Source organism: Helicoverpa zea, chromosome 1, assembly GCF_022581195.2.
Source record: "Helicoverpa zea isolate HzStark_Cry1AcR chromosome 1, ilHelZeax1.1, whole genome shotgun sequence".
NCBI classification, from domain to species: Eukaryota; Metazoa; Arthropoda; class Insecta; order Lepidoptera; family Noctuidae; genus Helicoverpa; species Helicoverpa zea.
The window spans coordinates 12183789-12206455 of record NC_061452.1 but is presented as its reverse complement, the minus strand read 5'-3'; the positions used below and the strand labels follow the sequence as shown (position 1 = coordinate 12206455).

Here is a 22667-nt window from a genome sequence, read left to right as displayed (position 1 = left end):
CCATTTTTCAACAATGTTGCAATGACAAGTATAGTTGATTTTACTTTAATGAAGGTATTGTTAAGTGTCCATTTAGAATTTTATGTATGTAATGTTAATTATCCACTGCTAGAAACTTCAACTTATTTAAACAAAAATCTTGCATACAAAAAAACCTACACTCCGCTTATTAGTCTTTAGGTAGGTATCCTACGGTAGATACATTTATTCTTACAACTTAATAATCATTATTACGTATTATGACTGTGTATTATATACATATAATACCTAAAAATGCAAATGCAAAGAAACAGAAAATTGCAAAATAAAAGAATACGACGAATTGAGAACCCCTTCGTTTGGGATGTCGGTAAAAATCTACCGTTGCCATTACGTAATAGCATTAACTACTAATTTAGAAGTTATTTTTAGCAATGACCTGCAAAAAAATCGTAACGGATGTCACGTCAAGAAGCGGGATTTTACAAATTCTACATTTTTTATAGGTAGGAGCGGAGATAAGGGCTGACCTAACTTAAATGGGAAGATGCCTGACGTATATGGAATATACGAACGGGCACGGTAATATATATATATTACCGTGTAGTAGGGCCTAGTAAGGTGCGCAGTCGCTGTGCAAACAACTATTTTGGAAATCATGTGCCTTTTAGAAAAAGCATCTAACAATGAAAATGCACATGTTAACATATTTCAAAATTAACTTTATTCATAAAGATGTGGACAATGAAAAGTCACAGATAGGTAAGGTTGCTACATGAACATATTATCGTTGAAGCCAGGGGGCGGCAGGTGATCCGCATCCGGCGGCGCAGGCCGGCGGCCCGGCAGAGGCCCACCGGGGGGCCCAAACGGATCGAAACGAGCTCCTGGTGGCACTGCCCCTCTGCAAATACATTTTTTTTACTAAGTGTGGTATTTGGCTGATATGCTGTTCAAGTTGTATTGCACAATTTTATTAACAGTGAACTACGTGTAGCCTGCGTAGATATGTACATACATGTAAAAAGGGTATTAGGCTATTTTTGATGACTCTGGCCTATCGTAAATGAGTAACACAATATCTAACCGTTTGTCCTTGCTAAAGCCACTATCATAAACATTTACAAGTTTCAGCAGGATTGGTTATATTAGAACAGACCTTGGCAATCCTCCAGGTATACCCAAGCCCGGGTTTTCCAGGTCTCTGTCTCTGCGAGGCTCGAACGGGTTGAACAGCATGCCGCCGCCGGAGGGAGCGAAGGGGTCCAGGTCGGAACTGCCGATGTTAGGCAGGCGGGGCGGTGGCATGCCCCTGAAACATAACATTTTAGATTATGTACTCTTATAATTGTATTCTACTTGCATGTAATACCGTAAAGCATTCTGCAACATATTCTGAAGAATAAAGTAAATGAATGCAGTTTAAAAGTTTTATGATTGGTTCCAATTAATCACATGGGGACTCTGTAGTAGGTTATGTGAAAATTAGGAAAGATGGAGATGATAATTTCTTGATAGCTCAATAGACACTAATGCTAATATTAAACTTTGCTACAATAATGTTATCAGAAAAGGTTTTAAAACTTTTGCTTCCCCCATCTTAAACAAAATTATCTTTTTTTATGTGGACATACTCATCTGCAGCTATGCATACAATCATACACAACATGCCTGACTTATAAACAGGTATATAATGTAATTAGTTACTTATTTACTTTTTCATCTTCAATTTAGGTGGTCCCTCCGGCAAAGTGCCAGGTCTGATGTTTGGTATATAGACTGATGGAGATCTCATATTGAAGCTCCCATAGTTTACTTGACAAATAATAGAGATCTTAGTTTTAAGTAATTTTCGTCCACCGTCAAGCACTCTTAGGTTTGATATTAATATGTACTAAAATTAAGAATAATTGTTATTGTTTTATGCACTAGGATTACGAATGAGTCGCCAATGTCAATGGGCTTTACTTAAAGGTACCATAGGTCTGGTGTGTCAGGGTTGACTCCCGGCAGGGGTCGGGGTGGGACTCTCAGTGGATCTTCAGGCGGCCTTCTTGTAGTAGATTCACCTGAAACAAATAACGATTATACATCTTAATGTTTATTAATTAGTTTTTATTTTAGAGTGGTTGAGCAAACATTGAGCCCAAAAAAGTCGAGTGGGTGCATAATCGTTTCCTAACAAAAATTAAAATATAAGTATCTATTTAGGTACAAGACATATAAGTTATGCTCCAATATAAAGTAAGTACTTGATATCTATGAAAACACGAATCATTAAATTAATATAATAGTAGCTTTGATACAATTTGTACAGCAAGCAAATTTCCTGTGAAAAAACTTATTTCAAAACTCCCATTACCTCTGACACTCAGGGTAAACAGTACCCCAAGTGTTACTAACACTAACACATCACTAAGAGACAACATAACGTTAGATCATAACGCCACAACTGAATAAAAATCCTGATTAATTACAAAAACGAATTATTTATGAGCAATACAATAACCGGTTTTCCTTGACTTGTAGAATTTACAATAACAAAGCGGAGAAACCTGATACTGCTGCATGTTCGAATGACTGATATAATGCTGTTATTTTCCATGGAAGGATTGACCTCCTGATATGAATTAATTAGAAAAGGTGAAAGTTATCAAAACATATGGCTTATTATTATTATTTATAATGTCACTGTATATGTGTGTATAAATACAACATACTTATAGATAGTTCAACTCAGATTTGCGCGCGGCCCTATGTGTGCGTCGGCTTGTAAATATACAACTTTCATTCGTGTGACAGTGACGTCGTCCGAGCATGACGTGTTCTTATCGCTTTTTGTTATGGGTACAGTCGTTTACGAAAATGTCTAGTTCTTCACGGAGAAAATGTTTAAGGAGTCAGGTAGCGTTTCAAAAAATGAAACAACATTCAAAGCTTTTTATTATTACATTTTACAGTTTTTCATTATTTTCTCATAAGTTTTTTCAAATTGACGTTGACAGTATCTAAGAAATAAATGAGGTGAAATATCTAAGATGAATTAAATACTCCTTACATATTTTCTAGATCTCGGGGTACGCGGACAATAAATAAAAGTGTGGACTAAGAATGTAAAAAGACGTATAATCTAGTATAATAATGTAAACAAAATGTGTGGGGAATTTTAAAAAATAATATTGCTTCGCATAATGTCGACCAAAATAAGACGGAAATAATGAAACTCATAAATGAACGTTTAAGTCATATTGATGAAGGGATGTTGGGTAATACTTGTCGACATGTACAAAAGAAAAAAGAAAAATACTATAGACATTTTGACATGGAGTCAAAGTTTATAATTTACCTCGGTGAGAGTAGCGAATCCGAAAATTCATCATTTGATTTTTCAAGTAGCGATTCAGAATCATTATAAATAAATAAACATTAAATTACGTAATAACTGTTTTTCTTTAAACAGCCGTAACCCCTAAATAACTGTATTTGTACCCGACTGTACCTCTTGTCACGCACACAAAGTCACTGTGTATGTACAAGGGTTACCCACACATAAGGCCGCGCGCAAGACTGAGTTGAACTTACTATAGTCATATATATGTATGTGTAATGTTTGTTATTTATAAAAATTCATGATGATGATAACACGCTTAACAAGAATGCAGTTATTTTTGTTATTGCAAATGAAACTGTGTGCCATTATCAAGTTTGATAAATAAGCACAATTCATCAATATTTATAGTGTTGAATTATTGTAATTGTCTGAAATCTTGTGTTGTTTTTTCATGATATTTTGTCTTGAAGAAGATTTGCACTGTTAACACCACTCATACAAGTAGTCCCAAGAAGGTCTTAAGGTTGTTCTCAAACTTTTATAACTATTTAAATAACTGATGGGAAGAAGACAGACTAGAAATTAAGACAGATACTGTGCACTTACTCCTAGAAGTCTGAGTCTCAGTAGTAGCAGTAGGTCTCTCGGTCACCGTATCAATTAGGTCCCTCTTCACATTATATATTAACTCTTTATGATTTGGCATGATCTTATCAATAGGTCCACATAAGTCTTTCACTGTTTCTTCAATCTTTACTGCTATGTTGGACACGGCTAAGTCTTCAGATCTCTGGAAATGAATTAAGGGTAACTTTGATTAGTACATAGTTTCAGCCTAATACTGTTATTAGCCAGATCATGATTTTGAGACTGTAGAATAATGTTAATAAAGAAACATTTTACTATTTGCAACTCATTGTTGCTTTTTTGGACAAACCACAATGACAAGTCAGATATCCACAGATGCATAAATTGACATTTAACAGAATGAGAGCAAAGGAGGTTAAGGTTCCATGATTTCTTTATGGTCAAAATAGGTAGGTATATAGTTTTAATTACACAATTACCATCAGATTGACAATGAGATTGCCATCAGTGCTCAGACCATGCAGAATGAACAGTTTGTTATCAAGAACATATCTCAGGGCATAGTTGTCTTTGTCATTCCATCCAGTTGGTAGCAGCTCGCTTTTCTCTTCATCTCCAGATAAAGTCCTCTGAAATAGAATGAAATATTTTATTGACCTACTGTATCAGCTATTGTATACAACTCATAGTGTAGATATATCCACCTACTAGCAATAGATATGCATGGCAAATTAATAACTGCTCTTTCTATAGTTAAGATACCACGTTTCAATAGGTTCAATACTTTAAATTAGGGCTAATGCCCACAGATGAAAGTTGGTGCAATTATAATATACTGGTCTTGTGCATTTTAACCCTGAGTTTGGTAACCAAACCATTTTTAGTTGTCAAATCACCAGTTTGACCAATGGCCGGCAATTATACGGTTGGTTGTGGTTTGGTTATTAATATAGTTAAGCGGTACACTTCACCCATTATTATGCTCATTCATTTAAACGTTTTGATGTCACTTGTATTCGTAATAGTGCTAGTAAACGTCTGCTATTTCTTACCTCATCTCCTATTCCAATACTTCTAAATCCCCTCTTCGATAAGTTCCAATGTATAAATGCAATAATTACATCGGATTTACGCTTGATATCTTTCTCAACAGTTTTAAAAGTTAAATCCCAACCAAAAAGTGCATCGGCTGCCATTTTGAAGTTGTACTCTCGATTTTACGCCTGAGACTAATATCTTACGTGCTTCTGGGTATTCTTTCTTATGTGACTTGTTTGTAAAGTTTCTTGTTTTATAAATTCCTGAGAAAATGAAAAGTCCTCGTCATGTTTTGCTTTGGATGTCAAGCTGACATTTCGTTGCCGGCTAGATGTCAAAACACGACAAGTTTCTTTACGCACAACTTCAAAATAGTGAGTAAACATAAAATAACATAAATTGGAACATGATTGGAACGCCATAGTAAATGAAATGATGAAGTTTAATGATTTTTATTCTTATTCAAAAGATTAAAACAAATGGTCTTAATTTTAAAACATATATTTTGTATTATTAACTATGGCAACAATAGTCAATTATGAGTTTTAGGGATGTACATGATAAGAATCGATTCCTTTATATGGATATTTTAATCGATTTTAAAATTAATTAATTACTCGTTTTGACCGATGGCCCAAGAAACATTTTTTAAAGTTTTCAATTCAAGTTGATATCAATCTATTCAAACTTCCAAGTATCAGAAATATAAACAATTCTACATAATATACATAATTATACGAAAATTTCAACATCAATTTTACCAGCGGACATAAAAATTGAAAAAAACAAAATAAGTTTAATTAATTAGCAAGTGCCTAGAGCAAAACCCTTCTAGATAGCAGTTAGTAATTATGAGTCTTTGTTAATAATTCAATATAACTCTAAGGTTGACTCTTTCTTCTTTTTAATATAATTCGTTACTTCACAAAATAAATGTAACAATCGGTTACAATACAGTAGCAAAACTACTTTACATAATGACAGATAAGTTTAAATAAGATTTGTTTATCTCCAAATCGATTGTAACTTTTACTCGTTTATGTCTTTAACTTGTTTATGTCATGTATATCGTGTTCCGAGGTAGACACGTCAAGCACTATCGAACGAAGTAAAAACAACATGGCGGACAGTGTCAATCCGGGAACGTCGTGATCGTAACGTGAAATAATGAATTTTGTTGTTTTAGAATATGGGTGAATATGTGCAATAATTTACTAAACATTTATGTGCAAAGTGTTGTGTTTTAATTGTATTTGTGTAATTTGAGTGCGAAAATGGCCACGGATAAGATTAAAGTAGCCGTTCGGGTTCGTCCTTTTAACAGGCGAGGTAAGCTGGTTTCATTTTGCTAATAAATAAAGAAATCGCTATCACTCAGGTGACTACGTTGTTTCAGTTTATCTGTGTACATTGTGCATGAGACGTACAAGATAAAATAACTGATAGTTGTATGTAATTCGCTATTGTAGAATTATATAGAATTGATTATTTCAGTGGAATGGATTATGTTCTAATTCGGCTGTAAATAATTGATATAAGATCGCTGCCTTCAACAAACTTGTTATGTTGTTAACATAATTGCTTGCTGGAATGTTGTATTTTTTATGTAACTTCAAAATTGTTGTAGTAAATAAGTAGAAATACAATTTTGCTGCACTAAGTATTGTTTATTTACAATTGCACAAAAGAGCCTTTGTTCCCTAGATTAATGAAACGTTGCTTGATTTTATTATACTTAGTCAAATTGATTAGGTAGTGTTACTTATCAGTGAACATCCTGGTATATTCTTCTGATTTTATCCAAATAAGTAAAAACCCAACTAGTTGTTTGATAAATGATAACCAGACTTATTTTTAAACCATTGTTGATTTAATGCATTGTATGATATGGTTCAAAAGTGTTCCAATCCAATGAATTAGTTGATATGTCAATCCTTCTTCATGATCCTCTGTTAGTGTCCCAAAACTAAGTTTCTCAATGTTAGATATGGCTACATAAAGTAATGTTTTAGTAGTCCAAAAGATCAGATAAATTTTAGGTCTCTATTGAAAAAGGATCTCTGAAATTATTCCTTTACCTACATACAATATTATGTGGTTTATTGAGTATGAAAAAGTCAGTTTTTTTTTATGGTAAACATTTCTTGGTATAATGATTCGCTGCCACAAAGCATGATAATAAATATAGCTCTATCTTGATAACACTATTAGTAGGATAAATTATTATATAATTTTCAAGATAATTGATTGGACAAATTCTCCGAAATACATATATTTCCATGAGCAAGTTACTCACATTTCAAAATAGCCTCTAGCCTTGTCAGTGTATTAATGAGTCATTCTTACATTTATGTTATTGCCTCATTTTAGTATTAGTGTGTTAATTAAACGAAAGGAATTCTTTGTTGAGATAATATCTGAAGTTTCAACATAAACAGCATCTTCATGTATTTGTTACATAAAACCTATAATTAGTTAGCTATTTCTATTTTGTCAATTACCTAATTTAATGCGTAATCATCTTGTGCAAAACTACAATTCTACTACTCCAATTATTTGATTGAAGTACAAACGAGATTTGTGTTTTTTTGTTACTGCGATTACCGACTAAGATTTGCTGACTCATGTTAATTGTCCCATAGAATGAAGTACCTAACAAAATGGAAAAAAGAACCATGTTTTGACTATCTCATTTTTTGAGAATGAGTGTTTCTAAGAATGAGCAGACTGCAAAAATGTGAATCCACGCATATAAGTGTAAATAAAACATAATTTTCCTGCCTGTAAGACCAAAACAGGATATTTAATAGACCTCAACATATTTAATTGTTCATACTTCTCATTGAATATAATAACTCAACCTTGCTCCAAATTGTATGTGTAATTACATTAATTGTACAATATGCAGTATTATTTTAAAATTTGCTGCTTTTACGTACCTACTATGAGTTTTGCAAGTAACGTTAGTTTAGTTTAAAATTATTAAAATGAATTGTACTGATATTATAATAGATATGAAAGTTTGTCAGTGAGATTGAATTCTCTAGATGGGATTTCATTTAAAACATTCTAATTCCTGATGAAACCAAGGGCAGAATCTACATTTTATTTATCTACTAGCTTTCGCCCGCGGTTTCACCCGCGTCCCGTAGCCGGATGGTGACAAAACTATCCTAAAACCTTCTCCCGGGTCTAAGTTACCTCCCCTCTAATTTTCAGCCAAATCGGTCAAGCCGTTTTCATGTTATGTCGTTTCATTTTTATATATACATATAGGTATATAGACTAAATAAATGCTATCGCTCTTAAAAACGCGAACTCAATCCCTTGCAGAGTTTCACGCAGACACATTATTTATATATGGAAAATACAGATTTTCGATAAATCTACATTTGTCATGAAATGGAAAGATAATTTATTCAGCACTACACCTGTTTCGGCTTGGTATGATGGAAATGGATGGACTGGAACAGTATAACGACGCTGTGAACAGTTGGCCGACCTACATACGTAAAATATAAATGAGTTCTATAGTCTATTCTATCTGAATTAAAATATTAATAATCGACGATTACCTCGCCAGTCGATCGGGTGATCGGAGCGTAACATAAAGTACCGGACTTTTTGCGATATTCTAACAGAATTAGCGCTTTTTGAGAAATTCGACGACTGAAATTGCTTCCTATCTAATTTATCAAGCATTGTTCAATGTATCACTTTTTGAATTCCACAATTTCATTCGATTTGTAATTAAAATTTTATATAAGATGGACCAGAAAGTATAACAATACGAGTCATTATAACCATTTAACCTTGACAAAGACGTCTGAATGACTTTGTTAGTAAATAGTTGAGTAAACTGCGAGATCATTTTAGTACAAGAATGCACGCTCACTTGCATTCGTCATGGTAAATAAACTCGTGGAAATCCTCGGTGTGATTGCCGTTGCTCTACTTTCAGCGAAACGTCTTTACGTAATTTGTCAAATCGATTCTAGACTGGACTGTACGTTGCGACACGCAGCGCCTCGATGAGCACTATTTCCTTTTTTACCGCAGGAATTCGGTCTTTTAATGTTGAAAATTATTAATTTATGTATTGTGGCACGGTCTCGGCTACTCAAAAACACTGGTATTCAGCTGCATCCGGTTATACTGGAAGCCGACTCCACATTGGGTAAAGGCTAGGCAGACGATGATGTCGGCCATACCAGAAATTGCAATTCGAGAAGCACCTATCGTTGTCAAAACCGTTGTCTGTTCCGAAAGTATTCTCAGGAAATCAGATCGCTATCGTTACTACTAATCCGTGTCTTAGCTTGATTTAAAATTTAAACTATTCGAATATTCAAATTTCTGGCAAGATGTTACGAAAAGTAACCATATATTCCCTGCGTGTGAAGTGTAAACTCTTCAAACAGCAGTCTGTTCCGACGTCTAGCCGAGATAATACCGTTTGCTTTACATAAGCCTAGCGTACATAAAATGTTCTAGTAAAACCGGATTTGAGAGAGCATCGCCACGGACGTACGGCCCGACCTCGGCTTGACACGCCGCTTGGGTACTTACTATTTAAATTAGTACGTATGTATTATGTAGGTTGGAGGTTTTATTTGCACCTATGTAAGTGAAGCGGTAAGAAAGGGCTTCACTTTGTGTGTTGGCTAGTTTAAATGAACGTGTTATCACTAGTCAAGATATCTGCTAAAATCTAGATTGAAACCTGATTGTATGCTGTAGGATGCGACTAAAACTAGGTAGTTCCAATTAAATAACTTACCTATTGATTCTTTAACATTGTCTAACATCAGTGTCATTGTCAGTGTCTAACATTCACTATAAAATGAACATGAACAATAATAGCTTACCATTTTCCTGTTGTCTATTACTAAGTATAAGTATGTACATTGTAAACAACAACCTAATCTAATCTATGGAACACTAACACATAACTACCTACATTACACAAATAACCATTGATTAGCGAATAGGCTGAATACTAAATAGTCCGTTATTAGTCCCAGGGTCTGCCATTATCCTTACACGAAATAATTAAAGGCGATTAGCATTCCAGTCGGGAGGTGTTACCGCTGTCCTGGCATTAAATTCGCTAGTTCGATTACATTCCGTTATCTTGCACGATTTGTGGCTGCGAATAAATTCTAGTACGGTGTTCTATTGATCGCAGAGGATAGCGTTTGTACCTGTTTTATACAAAACTTTGCCATATATATCTAATAGAATAGGTAGTCCTTTTTTGAGGACGTATCAAAGGCGCATAATCAATCTGTATGCTTCTATCTGATTCTCAAAAGCAATGAGTTGCTTTGCTTCTACAAATGAGGTACAAAATGAGTACTGTGACATGTAAAAACTTAAATTATTTACAGCCTAACATCGATAATAATTCTACGTAGGCTTTGTTCATTATATAGGTCAAAAGGTCGTCTACATCGTGAGACGTCATTGTACTAACGTTGTTCGTCAACCTCATGATATTTTAGTAATGATTGATCGATATTCTTTTAACAATTGTTTCTTTCTTTCAGAACTCGAACTGGGTACACAATGTGTGGTGGAAATGGAGAGTCAGCAGACGATACTGCAGATTCCACAGTCGGCGCACGAAAAAGAAAGGTAGGGTTTAACGTAATCATGACAAATCTTATATGAGTAATTAAACGTAACGTATAGAATCCCTAAATTGCTTCTGAAAGTAACAACTACGAAAGACGATTCGTCGAAAACTAAAAAGTCTTCAATACCAGCAAAATTTTCTGCAATACAACGCGAAACAAAGTCCGATTTTGTTCGCTCTTTGCCCTCAATGCGGCAGCTGCGGTCCAGACGACACGTGATTTTATTGTTTCCTCTTAATACGGATTTAATTACGAAAGGTAAAAGCGGTGAAATTCCACACATAAGATAAAAGCGACAGTGGAATGGACCTTGATCTTCACCCGATTTTAAAGCGATAATCGTTAAAATTGCAAGTAGATAAGTAGGCAATCTTATCAGAATATTCAATGCACAAATCATTTTATTAGTGAGTAATCTGATGTTATTAAGCGGCTTCGTGTTCGCTACGAAAAATGTATTTCCGTATCGACCTTACAAATCATCCTTGCCCTACATGGACGGCGAACACCAGCTTAGCGAATAGGAAGATTGAAGTAAGGTCGAATGCGCTCTTCAATCAACTTACTGCAACGTATTATTTTTGTTATCAATATAGATATTATCTACTTTATATTCGATTAACAAGATAAAACACTGTTCAGCTTAGCATAATATTGATGTTGTAACAAAGAATTCTTTCAGAACTATTTTCTTTTATGTAATACTGAATTTTCGTTTATTTCCTTCAAAATGCGGTATTCGTAACAAACTGCGTTGCCAAATTTGCGGTAACTTAAAGTACATACCTGGCGTCGGATCGAGATGCTCTGATTGGCGCGTTACAGTCGCAGGTTGCGTTACGCAAGTGGCGCTTGCGCATAAAAACGAACAAATGTGAACATTGAAGGAAACGTGATTTGTAAAAGTAATGATGATGCCGTTCATTGTTAGCTGACGATAAAATACTCATAAAAATTGTGATCAAAACCAAGCGGCCACATTATAAACGTAGATATTTTAATAATAATGGTCGTGTTAAAAATTCCATGTAGAAAAATAAAATTACTTGCCCAAAATGTTGCTGAAACTGCCTAAAGGATGCTCACTTCGGCGCTGTAATTAATTACAAAAAATGTTTGAGGCGAAAATAAAATTTGGAGTAAACAAAGGCGTTTGCGGTTGAAGCTTATCGTGGTTTTGTTCCCTCACTGTTAATTACTAGCGCCTGCCTAACCTTGGAAGTTGGGCTTTCTAGATATACATATAAACTTGAATAACGTTGCCTCTTGAATTTTAGTACAACCATATATTGTGTAACTACATTTTACATTGTCTTATGTACTAAAGGTCTCGTTCTCATTCTTCGGTGATGAAACTAACCCAAATGCGTATCTATATTAATAATTTCGTCAAAGGGTACGGTAGACTCGATCGAAACCTTATATGAATAACAAAACATAAAAAAATATTAATTTTGAGTCGACAACATATATCCGCAAAATTCGGATTATGGAGAATTTCGTTAAATTTCAATTGCACTGACAAGCAAACCACAGTCGCCATCTTGGGTAGTTAATAAACGTTGCTTAGATACGCATCGCCAACGTTTAGTGAATCTTATCAAAAAATACTTTTCGTCAGTCGTTGACGTTTCGCGAAAATATTGTTTTTGACACTTTTTTATGATATACTTTTTGTTATGTGTTTTTTCTTTAAACCTAATGGTACGTTCACACGCGCGCGTTCAAATCGACATTCAACGGGCACAGTCACGTTCACGAGCGTGTAAACGGTACGCCCGAGCCCGTGAACGCGCCCGTGCCCGTGAACGCCGCGAATCGGTCGAGTGTCGGTTTTTTGGCAAAGTTTAAAGGATGAATGTGCGGGCGCCCGGCGACTGTTTACACGCGCGCGGGCAGTCAGTCTCTCCTGCGCTTTCGTGACGATTAAACGTTCTAAGAAAGTCGCTACGATCGAAGATAACAACATGGCGGAATGGTTAACGTCGTTCATCATTTTGATTATTTTTCCAATAAAAATAAGTTAAGCCAAAGGCTATGACAGCAACAACACCGAGATCCTCGCTGCTCGCCATTCTTGCACTGACTGACACGACGGCGCTCGTGTGAACAGCTTGAATGTCCGCCTGCCCGCGACGGGCTGCACGCCGCGCAGCCCGCCAGGCAGCCCGCCGGGTTGCGCGGCGCGCGTGTGAACGTAGCATAAGATTGGCCGATTGCGATAAAAACCATAGAAAGAAGAATAATAACCATAACCTCAAAGTCGAAGTTTTGTTCAAATGTCATTTAGTTGTTCAAATGTCATTGTCATTTACTTTGTTTGGATTACACACATCATGCCGAAAATCGTAAGTATTTCATAAAATGTTTCGTTGGTCGTGTCTCTGTCTTCGTTTAGTCTTTTGTTTGATGATACCTATATCATTTTGTTAACAGCCGAATCTCCGTGCATTTGGTAAACATTGTCACAATTGTGGAAAGTGGATGGAGCGAAGGGCTCTTCGTAAAGATGGTGTGTAGTATTTTAGTAGGTATGTAGGCAGGTTGTGTTTTTAAGTGAATTTTGTTTTGTTTTCTTCTTAAAGTGTGGATTGTGAGCCTTCTGCATTTAAAAATAAAATAAGTACTTATTTACTTCCAGTGACATGCAATTTTTGTAATGGCAAAATATTTGCAAGAGATGGCAAACAAAAGCAAATGTGCAGTCGATGTCTGGAATGCGACAACATTATACTCGGTAAGCGGCTCAATATTTTTTCTCTATAATTCGACAAATAATAATAAATGACCACACGCATAGCCTGTGTTGAGGTGTCATGAACACACACAGAAACAGACACGATTTTTTCACCGTTTTTCTCGATAATGAAATGAACCCCTTCATGCGCAAGTTCTACTTGAACTTGGCTGGCTCTTATTATACAATAGACATTATTAATTGTATAATATATTTTTGCAGATAATTTCAATTATTGCGAGTGCTGTGGCTGTAAAATGAAAAATAATACTTATTACCAGATAGAGATGTGAGGATATACCTACATACATTCACAATAGTTATTATTATTTGAATATTTATCTAATATATTTTCTCCTTTAAGGTCGATAACGAAGAGTTGAATGTTAGAACTTATGAAAATATTATTTACAACTCATTTCGAGAAGCTGCTCAAGCAAGAGGGCTCCTTTTTGACGATCAAGAATGGGAAAGATGTTTGAATGAAGCAATTGATTTTAAACTTCCTCGGCAATTATTTCGAGTTCGAAGATTCGATGATGTAAAAATTCAAATTATCAATACCACTGAACAAGGCTTGAAAGGTGATAAATATTTATCGAAAAATGTTATATATAGAGAAATTTTGTGAAAATCAACCTCTGATGTATAATAGAGAATATTTTTTTATAAGTACCTTTGCCAAATTCTCGGATAAGTACTCATTGTAAAATTACAATTTACATACTTCCTAATATTATTCTTGATTTAGCCAATTTGGATAAAGAACCACAATTTCATATTTTATTTTTAAAATTAGTAAGTACTTATCTACCTGTCAAAGTAAAGAAAAAGACTGAGTGCTTAAAACAAAGAGGTTTACACAGAGTAAACCTTAAAAATTATATGTTTTGTTAATTTGTGTTAGTTTATTTTGAATGTTAATTTGAAATAAAAATAATTTGTGTAAAAACTTTTGCAGTTTTTATTTATTATATTTATTAAACATAACGAACGAAGCTATACGAATCTATGCCTTGCTTATTCCTTTAATATTCCTTGAGACCCGATGACTACAGAAATTTCTACCTACATTTTGCAACTAGACGTGTATTATGAGTCAAATTTCACCCGAGCGAAGCCGGGTTTTTCACTAGTTTATCATGTTTTCTTTTTCCGTCAGTCTACATTTGCATAGCACTTATTTTGTTTAAACAGGAATACTGGTTTGCACTATTGCAATAAACTATTATGCGACGTCTTTTGTTTATCTAGGTCGTGATTTATTTACATCTGACGTAGTTCTTTGCATAGCCTATTAAACACGTTAAACAATTATATTAAACTAAGGAATGTGTAAAAAGTTGGAATTTGCAGAAACGATAAAATGATGTCACGTTTGAAATAGAATTGTTTATCATAAAAATAAACTGTTATCAGGTTACTATAAGTACCTTACAGGTAATGAACATTTTACTAAAGCGCTACATTATGAGTCATTCATAGTGATTGCTAATGAATTAAATATTGGGCTGTTGACTCATTGATAGGACATGGAATTTCCTTAAACTATAAGCGCTATCTTGTCGTGGAAAGTACTTGACGCTTCTGTCAATACTGCTGAAGAAAATAAATGTTTGTTTCAGGTTTTACTTGTGATTACCACCTAATATTGATAATAGAATACAGGTTCATTTCAAGAATGGCATATTATTTATCAGAGGCGATACGGCATTAATTACCGCAGCAGTAGCACCGTTACAACTTCACCCAAAAAATATTCTTATTTTACATACTCCGTGTCGAAAACAAATATTTTTTTCTTTACTCCAAATATCTAACCACAGAATAAAACTTCCAAATTGAAAAGGTTTAGTTTAACGGCCGCTTACACATAAATCAATGTAGAAGTTTTTGAAATTTAAATTTTCACTATCGCTTTGTTTTGAATTCGCCCACGGACCACGGTGGCTTCTGAGCTTTTCTAAAAGGTTAGATTTGCATTTCATTTCACACGATTTAGGTGCACTCGGATTATGCAGAAAATATTAAATGTTTTTTTTTTTTTTAATATAAAAAGCTAAAACAATAAGCTATGGATATTTTCTACTAAAAAATAATATAATAAAAAATAACATAATAATATAATGTATCTCATTCATTTATAAAGTTAAAAAGGTATCAGTTTCGACAAACATTGACATTTATCGGTAACCGTGAGAATAGTAGGCCTGGATAATACAATTTGCAGTGAAGGCTCAGCAAGTTTTCCACTACGTTTTATTGGAAAAATAAAGGTAAACATTTTTGCTGCTATAAACTACACAGCAAATGAAATAGAAACTGACATTTTCAGAGGCAATGTCCGTGTGACGCGTATCACCCATTTCCCAGATGGTGCTCGTTGCAGTAATAGTTGAGCGTTAGTCCGGAAAAGTGGGATCCCTTGTGAGTTCCCACAATACAGCGTGTCCCATTTGAAACTCAGCAAGTCTGAGATAGTTTTGTGCTCAATTCTTTTGAAAGCCGTTTACTTCTGCCTCGTATATTTTTCACGACTATTTTTGGACTCCGCGCTTTCAATTTCATCCTACATTCGCGACGAGCCCTGTTTTACATGACATTTGAATATAAAGTAAATTGCTTTTATTTGCCTTATTTGTATGAGTATGACTATTGTTGTACCTTGTAATAATAGAAGCAACTGCGATTTTATGCAACGGAACACGTCTACTGTGGTGAAATTTTCCTTTAGAGTCATCTCTCTTGCGTTGTTAATTAGAATGTGTTTAATTCGGCCTCTTCTCGAGTGTTTGATGGAGCGGAATCTAATTAGTCGGCTCATTACCATGATTAAACCGTTAATAATATTTTCACAGAATACCTGTATACCTAATTTGTTTTACAGCAAGTACAAAATGTATTAAGACCGCGTGCCTCCATTTTTTGCAAGGCAACTTTAAGCGATGCTAAAGCCCAGGTGTGCCCGGGTAAAGCCCGAGTTACTTGAAAGAACTTTTTCAACACACATTGTAGCTCATGAATTATATTGTCCATGCATTTTATCCACTAAATAAAACATGAAATGGGAGCTATAAAACGCAGTCCACCTGCATTATGCAAATCGTGGTTGGCGAGTTTGCGGCAAAATTAGTTTCTTACGTCAGGTGTTTTAAAAGTACGTACAACAAATTTTGTTGTTGTGCTTTAAAAATTACGTTGAATTCGCGAGTACTTAAGTAAAGCATTCAATAATTTCATTTCGAATTGTAATTTCGGGTCTGGGTCTTCTCATTGCCTCGTGGAGGTTTGCGTCCAATCTAGACTTTAGTATCTACCGTTATTCAGGTATTCAGTGTTACTGCTCATTTAGCATCATGAATCGGAGGTTCGTGACCGCGATTTTTTTGATAATAAATTCAGAAATGTATTGTCTGCATTTATCTCATTCACAACACAGATTACTTATCTAGTCTTATTTCTGAAGTAACAACATCTCGCGAGGCGAGCAACCTCAGGTCATTGATCTATTTGCGAAGCTGTGGAGCCATTTTTTATTACATCTCTCAATTTTGTAACTCCATAAAAAGTTTATGTGCCATCAATAGTATCTGTTGCGGAATATATTGTAATTTGTTGTGAAAGCATTTGTTTTGAACGTAAATCTTAAAAGCGGAGATATTCATGGTCGTGAGAGCGACGTCCTCTAAATCGTAGACTGCGATAATTGTTAATATTTATATAAAGTTTCACGATCAAAACAAGTTAGAATATTTGGTTTGACCTTCTTAATTTTGATATAAAATTATGAAGTTAGCTAATGCAAATATTGTACCATGTATATGTTGCACTGTTGGCTACAACTTAAAAAAAAATATGTGGAAAGATAGGTTGAACATTAACACGGTGTTCAACAACCGGTAGTTATCTTCCTTCAAAGTAGTTCCTCAGCCTTGTATAATAGACAGTCATCGATTCAATAATGAATAGTTTAAGCGGAGGTGCGTGGGTACGATCAGGCACGCGACTCTTCGCCTGTATCGATTGACCCAAATGTACTTATACTGTCGTACCTTTGCGTGTTCTTATTGGCGACTCCAACCAGTAGCCACTAATAATACCATTATATTTAAGCTTCTTATATTCAAGTTTTCAAGGATTTCCTTAAGTAATAAATTAAGATTGTGCATTTTGACATTGCAATCTCATGGACAGCTTCTGTGGTAATAAAGATTTATAATGACTATGCAAATAGATGTTTCATAAAATAATTAAGTAAACCGACTAGTAATGGCGGATGTCTTTTACTACAGCACAGATGTTTCACGGCACGCATTTACCTGTCAGTTTACAGAAATGTCCATAAACTTCATCGGTGTTGCTTCTTAAGATTTTGGAGAGGTTTGTTAAATTACTTGTTGAGACCACAAATTCTCATATCCTTTTGTCAACTATTGCAAAAACTTATAGAGTAGGTCGAATTGATTAAATTTCATTGCCAAGTCTTATCATAGGTCGAATTGATTAAATTTCATTGCCAAGTCTTATCATAATTTTTGTTTAATGCATTGCCTTGAAAATTTCCATTTATGTCAATAAAAAACGTTCAAGATCGTTTTTGCATAAAAGTAACATATTTCTCCCAAAAACCTCTACGTAGCATTCGGTTTTAAATATTCATGCAATGATACCGCATCTCTTTCATGAATTTGGAATATTTAAAACAATCTGTTGTAAGCCTCTTACAGACTGCGGTTGGATACGAAACGCGAAAGGGCTCGTATATTAATAAAGGAAAAACAATGAGCTTTCATTTAATCCATTGTTAGGTCTGCAACATGACTCCTATTGAAAACGTTTGTAAGTTATTTATTGTTCTGATACATTTAAGACTTTCGGAATGATATCTGAAATAAAAAACTGCACATCAGAAAAATAGAAAGAAAGTTCTTGCGCTGCATGAAAAGTAGTTAACATTTTCCTCTTTGGATCTTTTGTTGGGCTAACAACATTTTTATTGATTTTATTATGTCCTACATAAACTAGATAACAATTAAAGGGCTTTTTGTTAAACTTCTATTCGAGCTTTTTGCTTGCCCTAATGAAAGCCACTTTTTATTTCAGTTCTTTTATAGGGTGAGATACGAAATATGTACCTATTTAAAAAAAGAAGGTTCTTTGGTATGCATGGGTTGTCCGAAGTAGTGGCACACTTTATCAGTAGTTGTTTGGCTTTCCCTTCCCTACCGCACAGCAAACTCGCATTTTTCTCCAAGAGCTCGGCTTAGACGCCATGCTGTTCGTGATTTCCCGAGGACCCCTAACAATCTCTTTGTGCACGACCTCATTTTGTGTTGAATGCTCGCTTTTAATAGAGCCACCAAGTCGCTGTCGGATAAACATCTACAGTTCTACACGACGAGTACGTAGGTGACGCGTGACTTTACCTTTGACTATTAGGCGATTATCACACTGCCCCGCATGATGCAGCGTAGTGCGTGGATGCGTTTTTTTCCGTTGTATGGAAATATCTCCGTTTGTATGGAAAACACGCATAGTCCAACGCACTGAAAATGCATCCACGCGCGTTCATGCGGATCACGCGCATACACGCGGACAAACATGCACCCCCGCGCGTAGGTGCGGGGCGAGACGCAAGGTATGGCACACCGAATCCCGCAGTGACGCGCGTGATTTTGAATGGGCGTGACGTGTATATTTGAAAATGGATCTCTATGAGAGCCGCCATGCGTGAATTTACAAAACGCACCTACGCGCGTGAGTGCGCAAAAAACCCGCACGATGATGCAGATCTGCACTCCCGCAGGAACGCGCGTAGGTGCGTCGACACGCAAGATGCAGCGTGATGCGGGGCAGTGTGAAGATCACCTTATAGTCGCCTTCTCATTTTCCTACACCATCACAAAGAAATACCCTTAATTTAATACAAGTTTGAGTGTAAATAAATATGATTAATATTAATACTACAAAGAGAAACTGCTTTAATACCTTTCATTTAAAATTCATTAGCAGTATTTAATTTGCGTTGCTTAAACAACAGATATTTTTTTTTAAAGAGGCGAAAAAACAAAAGAGTTCTTTCAATTCCAAGTTTCTCTAGGGAGACGATGGACTAATTACATTACGAGAAGTAGCAAACTGTAACAATTTACTGCCTTTGGTCTACTAACAAAACTTGTCCTGAGAACTAATGAGATTATATAGTATTCCATTTGGCCGCAATTTTCTATTTAATTTTGTTCGTCACATTTTTCTTGTCCTCAACATTAAAATTCTCGTCATACAAAAAACATGGAAGCTATGAACTCTCTCTCTTTTTAGTATGAGTGGGTCTTTACATAAAAAGTTGATTGTTGTAGTCCATCGTAGTCTTAGATTTTATTTAATCCAATACTTCTGGATCCCCAACGTGTCGTACGGAAATTAAATGTCAGTTTTATTTTGCTTCTTTAATACCGCTTCTACACCAACCTTCACCATTTAAAGTCGTCAGACACTTTTCATGGAATTCAAATAAACCTAAATGGAATTAGCTTAACAAATAAAGTTCATGTTACATGACTCCTAACTGTTGTTCTTCCAATTAATTACTTTGTAGATAGTAAAGAGTACGTGAGCGCAATTTGGCAGCGCCTTCAACTCCAGTTAGTTGTCGCGATAACGTCAAATGAACATTTTGATGTACTGATAGGTGAAACCGATAGGACGATACGACCATTTTAGAGAGTACCTATTGTACAAATACCCAGTGAATTTTCGGTGACACGAACCTAACACTTATGTCAATATTAACACAAATAATCCATCACTTGAATATACAGTATTGTTAATAGAGTATTTTATTACAGTTTGCCAAACCATTATATTTGTTTTTGAATTTGTAATGGTCGAGTCCATCAATCAATATTTACGGTGGTATAGCATGCACTGAATGTTTGATACCATAACCTTTGTTTTGGGGTTTCATTTTTACTTTATTGATTCATGTTAGACTTCAAATACCCAATCTTCGAAAAATAGTTTGTGTAACGAGCAATATGACGGGCTAAATTGTTCTCGCACTTCGCTCTAAATTATTTGATTATCCAATCGATAGCATAACTACGCAGTTTTGCTTCAATACCTAAGGCAATAAATCGCCTTATACAGCAAGTCCATTGTATAGGAAACCCATTTCAAACGATTAGAGGCTTGCGAAACGCCGAAATGGTTTCTGCTAAGACTTTGGGCTGCAAATCTCGATTACCGAACAATAAATCGACTGTGTAATCTCATTAATACTAGACCCTTGTTCATTTCCGCGGTAACGCGTCAGATATCTTCGAAGATTCGAGGTTTGAAGGCGGAAAGCCTCCGGAGTTCGGTTGAAACAAATATCACTTGATTTCCTTGCCTGTCATTTTGGGGCTAGAGATTGGGTCATTACTCTCCTCAATTTAGCTTTGTACAGTGAATAGGCTGGTAATTTGGAGGTTTTAGATTGCATTGTTTAAAGTAATGTCTTCCTTCAGCTTGCTTAAGTGGAAATTCTTTGTTTTATCCTAATTCAAAACTAGTACTCAAATAAATCGTTACTTCTAAATACTTTTACAATTATCCTACAAACCCGATTTCTCAACATTCTCCAGAGGCAGCAATTTCTTTGAATACAGGCGTTTGACGCGCTGAAGAAAAAAAACGTCAAATCAGGAATCACAATTCCTTTTTTCTTTGGATTTGAAATCCAATATCGTTTTCGCTTAATACTTTGGCTAAGCGTATTTTGCAACAAGGCTGGTACAGACCATTATTGTTAAAATTGCCGTTAGCTTTGTATTCCGAGTCCCTTTCTGTCGGAAAATAGACCTAATTGCATTACTTGAGCCTTGGGGCTGAGTGGGTCGTGTCGAGGATTTAGGGATATACCGAACTGTAGTGATGTCGTGTTGGCTGGAAGTATTCGTAAAGGGAAATAAAATATATCGGTGGTATTTCTTGATGGATTGGGGAGTAACTTACGGCGGATTCGTGTGTGACTTGCGATTTTATGTGTAGGACGTGAGTATCATAGCAACCGATATATCAGCTCAGCTGTCGTAAAAGTCGTGACAAAATTATGTGGAAGCTTTCGCGATGTATGCTGTGATTAATAAATTGGAACGGCTATGACTAGCATTTCCAAAATGAAAACATCATCAAATCTGATCAAATAAGAGCATAACTGACGTGATTACGAATTAGTCAGACTAGTAAAACCTACATCTTATTGGGAAATGTTTACACTATGTTGTCATTTGCTTTGAATACACAGGATACATATTTCTTAAATATGATATTTATCTTAATTTTAACTAGTTATCAGAAGTTGTGATATCTAAATGCTGTAAAAGTATGTCAATGGCTTCAAGTCTATTAACATTGAACTCTGCAAACGTCTGATTTTAAAAGTCTGTGGACAAATAACTATGTTTAGCTCATAATGAAAGATGGCTACCACTATTTGTAGGTAAATGTTAGTAATTCAGATAGAGCTGAGCTTTAAACTATTCATTAGGTCGCCTCCGCCCAGGTTCGCGGTCCAGCGGAATTATTTATAAGGAGACCGGATAGGGTGCCCATTATTCTAGCCCGCCACAACGTTAATTCTATTTTCCTAATACAAACAAGAGCAATAAAGCTTGGGAAGGTGAGTAAAAATATACAAAATGTGTGTTACGCATCTCTATTTACGGTGAACATTCAATTACACATTTGAGCCGGTTCTACGCATGACATAACTAATTAAAAGTATAGAGTATCACGAGCATTTTTTGTACTACTTTTTGCCATTATATTCCGAGCGAGATCTACAATCAATACACCATTCATACAAGTGGCTACTCATGTTGATTTGTATATCATTCTTTGAAAAATACTTTTGCGACCTCAACGTAGGACGATATAAGATTTAAAGCGCTATGGGTTAACTTCATTAATAAACATTAAAACGAATTAATCCCTCAGGGATATTCAATTCTGGTAACCCTAGTTGCGGGTTATTTCTTCTCATCAACGTGAGTGCTCAGCTTTAGGCCGTCCCGATGTGAGGTTATGTGACTCCGCCATTACTCTTTATGACAACTGTGAAAATTTACGCCTACCCGACCAAGTGAAACATCCTAATATCCTCTTATATCGACTACCCACAAAATGATTGCGGCTGACAGATTTCGTATAATTTTATGAGGTTATATTTTTTTGAGCATCGGATTTCAGAGATATTTTCCAAGCATTAAGCTTGGAAAATATCGTCGAAAGGTTTTCGGCTTGAGGTAAACTGAGTTTCATAGTTGCGAGTTTATGGCGGAACAGAGGATTCTCTTGTTATTAGGGAAGT

At 35.3% G+C, this 22667-nt stretch overlaps 2 protein-coding genes and 1 long non-coding RNA gene across 13 annotated transcripts in view; 2 read left to right on the top strand and 1 right to left on the bottom strand.

Annotated features, from left to right (window-relative positions):
- Positions 1-680: 680 nt before the first annotated feature.
- On the bottom strand, positions 681-5246 carry LOC124633787 (proteasome inhibitor PI31 subunit). Its single transcript, XM_047169126.1, has 6 exons — positions 4951-5246; positions 4378-4527; positions 3917-4100; positions 1958-2048; positions 1139-1291; positions 681-883 (listed from the first exon to the last, which is right to left on the bottom strand). Exons 1-6 carry the CDS (start codon positions 5092-5094, stop codon positions 751-753), a joined length of 855 nt encoding a protein of 284 aa, XP_047025082.1. The 5' UTR covers positions 5095-5246; the 3' UTR covers positions 681-750.
- An 804-nt stretch (positions 5247-6050) lies between these two features.
- LOC124631044 (kinesin-like protein KIF13A) overlaps positions 6051-22667 on the top strand; it is a 135934-nt gene continuing 119317 nt past the window's right edge. For all 11 annotated transcript variants that reach the window (XM_047165211.1, XM_047165232.1, XM_047165186.1 and 8 more), the window contains exons 1-2: positions 6051-6265; positions 10486-10573. In XM_047165211.1, coding sequence (XP_047021167.1) covers positions 6211-6265; positions 10486-10573 — 143 coding nt within the window. In that variant the 5' untranslated portion in view covers positions 6051-6210. The remainder of the gene's footprint in view (positions 6266-10485; positions 10574-22667) is intronic.
- Positions 12685-13279, top strand: LOC124631130. The gene is made up of 3 exons (XR_006984479.1): positions 12685-12923; positions 13012-13106; positions 13217-13279. It is a non-coding gene; the product is annotated as an uncharacterized LOC124631130 (long non-coding RNA).